The following is a 10009-nucleotide window of genomic DNA, read 5'->3' as shown; positions in this document are numbered from 1 at the left end:
CAAAATAGAAAATCTTAAAATCAAAAAAGAGAAAAACAAAATTGAAAGCACATTGAGTTAATAAATAAAAATAGAAAAATAGAATTTTTTTAAAGAATGAGAAAAAACATTTTAACAGTATGAGAGTATTTTACATGTGCTATCTAATTTAATCCTTACGAAAATCCTGGGAGGTAGATGCTACTATTTCTATTTTGTAGATGAAGAAAATAAGGATAAGTGACTTGCCATAATCACACAGATAGTAAATATTTGAACTGAAGTCTTCCTGGTTTCTAATCCAACAACATGTACACACATTATATACCTATGTGTGCGATATCATACGCTTCATGTGCCATTATAATTATATATGAGCAATGTATGCATATATATAAAAATGTATAGCATGTGTATACCATGTGTCAGACCACCATGTATCATCAATTATATATACCAAATATATATCTTACATTAATGGTTAGTTCTCAATAGGTAGCACATACTTATATGTAAATATGTATCTATGTGTACATATAAATATATTCTCTTACATATCTTCACACACATTTTCTTAGTACAGTTTTGGTGGATATATCAAAGCTTAAAACAGAACTAAGATTTTTTTCGAGACATGCTCTGTGTGTGTCTATGTATACATGCGTGTGACTAAGTGTCTGTATACATATGTATATTCACATTCTCAAAAATATGGAATATATTTATGTGCCTTACATAATGCACTGTATACACACACTATACACACATATCCAATCTTATATCACCACATTTAAGTATTTTGTAATAAATGCTGTATAAATACGCATATGTATATGTACCATGTGCCATATGGCATAATGCACCATATATGCAATATACCAAATATATATTACACGCGATATGGTTGATTTCCTACTAAATGGCATTTACATACATGTACACATATGTCTACATATACATATACACTTATGTTTATACTGTATAATATTGGACATATCTATGCATGTATCTACAGTTACAAATATATACATACATACATACACAACACACACACCTACAAGAAGTCTTAGTTCTGTTTTTAACGCTATCAAATCTTAGAATAGAACTAAGATTTTGGGACACCTCAGGTGAAAGTGTATATGTATGTGTATGTTATGTGTGTACTTATGTATATTTGAACTATAGCTAAAAAAAAAACCTTTAAAGGACTTAAGTCCCCTATATACAAAAATTCATAACGGCTCCTTTTTGTGGCGGCAAAGAACTGGGAACTTGGCGCTGCCCATCATTTGGGGTCAGGGCTAAGAGGTGGCACGTGAACGCAGAAGAACGCTTGCCGGAAAGGCCGCAGGCTCAGCTGCAGTTGCATCAGCCCGCCAAAGCGGCCGCTGCTACCAGCATCGCCGCCACCCCGCCTCTGCAGCCGCGGGCTGTTCCGTCGCGGTCCGCGCAAGCGCACTTTCCTCTTCTCCTCTCCGCGCCCCGCCCCACTCCGCCCCGCCCCTCCCGGACGTGTTCCCGCGCCCTCCTTCTCCTTCCGCTGCCTCCCCAGGTCCGGGGATCCCACCGGGACCGGGCGCCCGAGGTGCCTGCCCAGAGCGGAGATATGAGCAGTTGCAGGCGGGACGTCAATGAGGAGTTCAACGAACAGCTGAGGCTCCAGCAGCTCCAAGAGGAGGCCAAGCTCGCGGCCAGCGGCTCGCCGGAGGGCCCCGAGGGCGATGACCCTTACACTTTCGTGGACCCGGCAGATGGCACCGCCTACGAGTGGGACCGAGACAAGAAAGCTTGGTTCCCTAAGATTACGGAGGATTTCCTTGCCAATTATCAGGCTAATTATGGGTTCCCTGCTGATAGCTCCTCTTCTTCCGGTGGGCAAAAAGAGAAAGAGGCTGATGTGGATGTAAAAGCTTCCCAAAAAGCTGCGGATCAAAAAGCCACACAGAACGCTGAAAAGAAACAGAAAGGTGAAAAAAGAAAGCCTGAGCCGGGATGGTTTCATGTCGAGGAAGACAAAAATACAAATGTGTATGTGACTGGCTTACCTCCAGACATTACAAAAGATGAATTTGTACAGCTCATGTCCAAATGTGGCATCATCATGAGAGACCCACAGACAGAAGAATATAAAATCAAACTTTATAAAGATAAACAAGGGAATCTTAAAGGAGATGGACTTTGCTGTTACTTGAAGAGAGAATCTGTGGATCTAGCATTAAGACTTCTGGATGATGATGAAATCAGAGGCTACAAATTGCATGTGGAAATGGCAAAGTTTCAGCTAAAGGGAGAGTACGATGCCAGCAAAAAGAAGAAGAAATGCAAAGACTACAGAAAAAAGATGTCTCAGCAGCAAAAACAGCTGGATTGGCGGCCCGAGAAGAAAGCCACCACCACTCGAATGCGGCATGAGCGGGTGGTTATCATCAAGAACATGTTCCACCCGAAGGATTTCGAGGCTGACCCGCTGGTACTAAATGAGATCCGGGAAGACCTGCGAACAGAGTGTGAAAAGTTTGGGCAAGTCAAGAAGGTCCTTCTCTTTGACCGACACCCCGACGGGGTGGCCTCCGTGTCCTATAAGGAACCCGAGGAAGCTGACCTGTGCATTCAAGCCCTCAATGGCAGGTGGTTTGGTGGTCGTCAATTAAACGTGGAAGTGTGGGATGGAGTGACTGATTTTCAGGTGGAGGAGACCTCAAGAGAGAGGGAAGAAAGACTGAAAGGTTGGGAGTCTTTTTTAGAGCATCATAACAAACAGAAAGAAACGGATTCCTCTGATCCAAATTCTGCTTCCGGAAGTGTGGGCCTGGGAAAAGGGAAACCGTCCCTAGCGGATATGACCTCACCTGGAACAAAGGAGGAAGCTGGTAATGGGGAATGCAGTAGAGGAGGGATCCAGTCTAAGGACAGCAGCTTGGGCCTCAGTGATAATCAAGACCAGGCATGCCATTAACCTCTTAAGCATGCTTTTTGTAGGGCAATGTTTGGATTTCTTTCTTTGTGCTTCAGGGTGATTACTGGTAGTGTTTCCATGAATACATGCATATTAATCAGATGTCATCCACTTAGTGCTTTGAAGTTTTCATTAAAAGCAGTATTTAATGAGGAACTAAAAATATGTTAATGGGCTGACCTAGTGAAACATCCCCAAGTCCCTGGTACAGAGTGAACAGAATTTGTTCATGTCAATTCCTTGCTTGTAAAGTCTCTAAAGGTATCTATGTGTGAAGTATGTTGTAGTCTAACTTCAAAATTTGTGATCATAAAACTAAAGATAATTTGATAATTAAATTGAATTTAAGGCTTAAGTTGAATTTTAAATACGACTATTAAATGTTTTTCTATTTTTAAACAAAGAAATGATGAAATTGAGCAAGCTAGGAAGATATATATGAACTGATGCAGAGGGAAGTGAGCAGAACCAATAGAACAATATATACAGGAACAACAATATTGTGAAGGCAAACTGAAAGACTTAAGTACTCTGATCATCGTGATAACCAACCATGATTCCAGAGAACCCATTATGAAACATGCTACCCATCTCTTGACTGAGAGGTGATGGACTCAGGGTGCAGAATGAGACATATATTTTTTGGACATGACCAATGCAGGAATTTGTTTTGCTTGACTATGCATAATTTGTTACAAGGGTTTTGCTTTGTTTTGTTTTTAGTGGGAGAGGGGAGGTGGGAGGGAGAGAATAGATTTTTGTTAATTGAAAAAAAGAAAATTTAATTTAAAAAAAAAAAAGAAAAATAGCTGGACCAGACAAATTATACACTAAGAAATCTGTACTGGACTTAATATATTTTTCAAAACATTGAGGGATTGATTTTCAATATATTTCAAAGAAGTAAATGAAATGATTGGAAGAAACCATGGATGGTATTTCTTCAAACATTTCAATCCTTTAATAGACTTTCTTCTTATCAGTGTGGGTATTTTCTTCACTGTTGAAGATTGCAACCTGACTTAATTTTCTTTCACATCCTCCCATAACCCCCATCTCCACCTCCACCCCCAAGGAACTTAATGGTAGTGTTGGGGGCCTTCCTCCATGTCTCTTGACATTGGTTACCCTTCACTTTCCCTTTGTGATTGGCCCTCTTTTTCTGTTAATATACCTCTCTGATAACAGTCTTCATGCTACTTCTCCTGCGGAATTCTTCATTGATAATGTGTTAAGAGTATCATTACCCAAAAAATGGTGACTGAGAGGACATTAGCAACAACTGACCTATATAGTTATGTGTTCATCTCTGTAAAATTGTTGAGATTAACTTATGTACATATGTAGAGTGTCCTTGATGAAAATATAAGAAGGGAAGACATGGGCTCTTGTAGACAATTTTCTACAACAGACCACATCTTTGCAGTCACATAATTGATTGAAAGGTATGGGGAATACATGATCCTACTGTGTTTATTGTTATTACCAAAAAAAAGTTTGAGTCAGTAAAGTACAATAAAAAAAATTTCTAAAACTCATATCAGATTCTGTGATAAATGTAACCACAGGAATAATGTTGTCCAACAGTTCTTCCCCCATTGAATGTAAGCTCCTTAAAGACAAGGGTTATTTTGAATAAATGCTTGTAGATTGATTTTCTGGATCATCATTATCAAGTAAGACATAAAAGAGATAAATGTGTATAATGGGGGGGGGGGCAGTGAACTAGCTCTCATGAGCAAGTGCAGAATGTTCAGCTCTTGCAGTACCCATATTTGAAGCATATGTGGACATCTTTTAACTGATTCTAGTATGCTAATTATGTGGTGAAGAGGAGCCTCTCTGGCCAAGTGACAAGAACTTGGAGAGAGGAGGGGGCAAGGAATTCAAAAAGCACTCACTAGTCAACCAGAACTTGGCTGTTCTCTTGCTGTGATTTCTTCTTGCCTTGCAGTTTTCTGGTGAGAAAAAAGGAACAGTGTTATAAAGAAAAGGACTTAGGATCCTTTCCTTCTATATACATAATTTGTGAATACAAACATTGTTTTTTTGTTTGTTTCTAAATTTGTTTTTTCATTTTAAGTAAAGCTTAGAAATGAATTTGTGTATTTTGGAAGGTCAGCAGAGGCAGCTTATAATAGTAAAATTCCCACCTTTTTGAGGACTTTTAAAAATAGTATTTACTCTCCTTTGGATTTTTAGTTAGAAGAGAGGATTTTCTCTCATCTTCCCACCTCCAGGGGCAATGATGTCTTGTAGCAAAAGCATAAACCAGCTGGACACATGTGCTTGTCTAATTAAACCTGAATCCCTGGCTAAGAGGAATGTTTTAGGCCTTTTTCTTCCTTTTTCCTTTTTTGGTTCAAGCTCCTGAAAAATAGATATGTCCAAGCATAGGGATTACCTCATGAGTTCGAGATCCCAAGCTCCTGATTGGGACAACAGCTGTGTAACCAAAAAAAATTTTTTTCTTAATAGTATTATGGTTTTATTTTAGTTTTTTTTAACGAAACGAATACCATTACCAATATCAACATGCATCCAAAGGACTAAAGAGAGTCTAGCCTTGGTTAAAAAGGGCAGACTTTGTCAACCATCGAAATTGCTGTGAAATGCTCACATAAAGCAAGTCAGAGATGAATGTGGAATGTTCAGGAGCCTCTACAAGGGTCTTTAATTTCCGGGAGTAACATACAAGTGAGATAGGCTATTGAATCTGTATTTTCAATGCACACACATTTGAATCCTTTGAATTTTGTGATGTTTCTCTCAGTGGTAAAGAAAATAAAGGATTTCCTATGTTCAGTTTTAAAAAGGAGGAAGAAAGAAAAGAAGAAAAGTAAGGAGAGTGAGTCTGGGAGTAGAGTCTGTGCTTTGGTTTGTAGCCAGCCAGATAAGCTTTAAGAGCCTGAGAAGTAGAGAGATAGTTTTAGGACCCTAAAGTAGCTGAGAGGATTATTCCTCTTAACAATGTTGATGCTCTTGGATGTATAGTTGGTGGTGGGACCCTGATGAGCCTGTATAAAATTTGAACCCATACTTCCTAGGGACTGAGATGGTACAGGGCACAGTATTGGGAGAAATGTCTGTACTTTTATGCTTCTTATATCATTGAAACAAAAGTCCCTTTGTAAAAATTAATCTGTAATAACTGGTCAGATGGATCAGGGCAACTAGACACTAGTGGTTTACAGAAGGAGGAACACACTGGAATGGAAACCCATCCTGGCAGTACAAGAGAAAAAAGAGGCACTTTAACCTCACAAGGGTATTCCTTAAGGAAATGTAATCAGCCCTCCCTGGGAGAGTAAGGCCAAAATATTTGATGTATATACACTCAGCAAAGATAGTCTCCACTATCATGAAGGAAGCCCTGTACAAAGGTCAAATGGAGAACAGATTCTCTGTATGTGGGGAGGACCTTCAGATGCTTCTTTTTGCAGATGACATTAAAATAGTTGTTTCATGCTCCAGAATATTACAGATCTCCCTGATAACAATCAGCCTAACAGAACAGGGGGAAAAAAAGAAGGAAAAAATCTTTACTAAGCACTTAACAATGTGCAAGGTGTATATAATTACTATAAATAGAATATATAGATCAAGGCTTCTTAAACTTTTTCCACTCACAACCCCTTTTCACCCAAGATATCTTTAAAAAACACCCTCTTCTGGGCAGCTAGGTAGCACAGTGGATAGAGCATCAGTTTTGAAGTCAGGAGGACTTGAGTTCAAATCTGCCCTCAGACACTTTACACATCCTAGCTGTGTGACCCTAGGCAAGTCAATTAACCCCAATTGCCTTAGCCAAAAAGAAAAAAAAAAAAAAAACACCTCCTTGAATCTGAGCTGAGGTATTTCTGGCAGCATTCAAGCATACACAATGCAAAATGCATATGTTCAGAGCCACGGCTGCAGTGAAATTGGGTAATGCAACACAGGCAAGTACTGCCAGAAACACCTTGAATTCACATTTGATTTTGAATTAATTTTTGTCACTGTATTCAGAGACTTTATACTCTTACCAATTTTTTTGCGGTACCCACATTCAATTATATGACTCCACGTGGAGTCATGAACCACAATTTAAGAAGCTTTGATGTAGACAGCTGTAATGAATATATGATAATAAAAACTTGCATTTATATATCATGTTGAATTTTAGGAGTGAATTTCCTCATCATGTCTGAGAGGTAAGTAATACAAGTACTGATACTATTGATGCTCAATAAACTTTAGTAGCTCCCTATTAACTCTTAAGATTAAGAACAAATCTTCTGTGAAGAAGCCTTCGCAAAAGCTTAAATGTTCTTCAAAACCTATGTCTCTGGGCTTATTATTTATCACTACCTTTGGCAAACTCTCTATTCCAGCCAAACTGAACACCAGTGTTCTTGCTATTCTTCACACATAACATTCCTTCTTCCAAGTTGGTACCTTTTCACAGATTCTCTTATATGCCTAGAAAATAGATGCATATATTCTCTTATATGCTCTCCTCCTAAGTGCCATTTTTTAGGACCTTGACTTTCTTAAAGCTTTTTATTTTACCAAATACATGCAAAGATGGTTTTCAACATTCACTTTTCCAAAATTTTGTGTTCCAACTTTTTCTTCCTCCCCTCACTGTCTCCCATAGACAGCAAGCAATCCAATGTAGGCTAAACATGTGCAATTCTTCTAAACATTTCCATGTTGGTCATGCTGCACAAGAAAAATCAGATCAAAAAGTGAAAGGGAAAAAATGAGAAAAAAGCAAACAGACAGCAACAAAAAATAAAGTAAAAACTCTGTGCTTTGATCCATTTTCAGTCTCCATAGCTCTCTGGATGCAGATGGCTTTTTCCATCACGAGTTTATTGGAATTTCCTTGGATCATGTGACTGTTGAGAAGAGCCAAGTTCATCACAGTTGATCATCACATAATCTTGGTGTTGCTGTGTACAATGCTTAGTTCTACTCACTTCACTTAATATCAGTTCATGCAAGTCTCTCCAGGCCTCTCTTAAATCAGTCTACTGAACAATCATATTCCATGACATTCATATGCCATAACTTATTTATCCATTCCCCAGTTTCCTAGTTCCTTGTCCCTACAAAAAGGGATACTACACACATTTTTGCAGATGTGGGTTCTTTTCGGTTTTTTATTTTCTCTTTAGGATATAAGCCCAGTAGAGACACTATTGGATCAAAGGGCATATCCAGTTTGATAGGCCTTTGGGCATAGTTCCAAATTGCTCTCCAGAATGGTTGGATCAATTCATAGCTCCACCAACAATGCATTAGTGTTTTACCATTTACCATTATCTTTTCCTGTCATTTTAGACAATCTGAGAGGTGTAAAGTGCTACCTCAAAGTTAATTTGCATTTCTCTAATTAATAATGATTTAGAGCATTTTTCTACCTCACTAGAAATGGCTTTAATTTCATCTTCTAAAAGTTATCTGTTTGTATCCTAGTTGGTAGAGTGGATAAAACACCAGCTAGGTGTTTTATCAGGAGGACCTGAGTTCAAATTTGACCTCAGACATATAACACTTCCTAACTGTGTGACCTTGGGACAGTCACTTAACCCCAGTTGCCTCAGCAAAAAGAAAAAGAGCTCTAATGACTTAACAATTTGTAAAGATTCCAACAGTTTCTACATTAGACCTTTTCTTGATTCGATTTTTTCCTTCAATCTACTTTGGAATTCACTATGTATGTGTGTGTGTTTATATACATATACATACATTTTTCATTAATTATTTAGCATCCTATGTGCCATGCTTTGGACTTTTAGAAATATTATTTCATTTGATCCTCACAACAATCCTGCAAGGTAGGTGTTATTATCATTCCCATTTTACAGATGAGAAAACTGAAGGGATCAGAGGTTAAGTGACTTGTCCAGCATCACACAGCCAGTGTCTGAGGCCAGATTTGAATTCTCGTCTTTATGACTCTAGGCCCGCTTTATCCACTGTACCACTAGCTGCCTCAGAATGTCAGTTTTTCAAGAGCAGGGACTATTTAATTTTTGTCTTTATATTCTAAGCTCCTATCACATAGCCTAGAATATAGTAGGCATTTAATAAACGCTCATTCATTGATTAATACTATAAATAAATATCTATATTGGTCTTAACCCACTACCAGAATTATACATGTGTTTTTGTTATTGTTTAACCACTTTTTGGTCATGTCTGACTCATTGTGTCCCCATTTGGAGTTTTCTTGGCAAAGATACTGGTGTGGTTTGCAATTTCCTTCTTTAGATTATTTTGTGGAAAAGGAATTGAGACAAACAGGGTGACTTGCTCAGTGTCACAAGCAGGTAAGTATCTGAGGACAGATTAAACTCAGAAAGATAACTTTACCTGATTCCCAGCCCAGTGCTTTCTCCACTGTGTCACCTAGCTGACTTTTTCCCAAATCTGGCTTGTATAAATTCAAAGTGTACCTTATACTTATTGTTATATGTGTGTTTATATAATTTTTTTGCCTTCCTGAAAATATATATATATGTATATATATATTAAGAATACTACTTATATCCAAACATGAGAGTATTATAATGCCAAAAGAATCAAAACTTCAAAAACAAGAACAATTGAAAGATAAATGGCAGTTGTAACTAAGCTATAACATATTGTTAACAATGACTGGCATAAAAGATATGATCAAGGACCAATGTGAGTGAAAAAAGAAGTGGGCTACTTATGTGCTGAAGGTAAAAGAATCCCAATAGCTGTACTGGCATCTACAACATGTTAAAGGAATTTGAAGAAGGCTTCCAGGACTTTGCAGGGTTCCTTTGAGAGATTCACTGAGAGAAAAGAAATAAGATAAAAATTCATGGAGGATAAGCAGGTTTCAAAAAAAAAAAATTTGAAAACCATTAAAAAAAAAACATATGAAAGAGTGCTTCAAATCACTAATTATAAAAAATCAAATCTAAACAAATCTGAGTTTTCACCTCTGTTTGCAAATTGACAATAGTCAGTATTAGAGGATTTATAGAAAAATTGCATAGGTTAAATATACTCTTAGTGGTTGTTGTGAGTGGGTCCAAAAATTCTGAAATTTGG

At 37.8% G+C, this 10009-nt stretch overlaps 1 protein-coding gene across 1 annotated transcript; it reads left to right on the top strand.

Moving 5' to 3' along the window:
• The first annotated feature begins 1474 nt into the window (after positions 1 to 1474).
• On the top strand, positions 1475 to 4589 carry LOC127550874 (HIV Tat-specific factor 1-like). Its single transcript, XM_051980146.1, has one exon. The coding sequence runs from the start codon at positions 1586 to 1588 to the stop codon at positions 2933 to 2935; it is 1350 nt and encodes a 449-aa protein (XP_051836106.1). The 5' UTR covers positions 1475 to 1585; the 3' UTR covers positions 2936 to 4589.
• The last annotated feature ends 5420 nt before the right edge of the window (positions 4590 to 10009 follow it).

This window comes from Antechinus flavipes, chromosome 2 (assembly GCF_016432865.1).
Source record: "Antechinus flavipes isolate AdamAnt ecotype Samford, QLD, Australia chromosome 2, AdamAnt_v2, whole genome shotgun sequence".
Lineage (NCBI taxonomy): Eukaryota > Metazoa > Chordata > Mammalia > Dasyuromorphia > Dasyuridae > Antechinus > Antechinus flavipes.
Note: the sequence above shows the minus strand (reverse complement) of the source record. Positions and strands in the feature narration are given on the sequence as shown.

Excerpts from the sequence above, each read along its gene's own strand:
- LOC127550874 (XM_051980146.1), top strand. The coding sequence starts at position 1,586 with ATGAGCAGTTGCAGGCGGGACGTCAATGAGGAGTTCAACGAACAGCTG.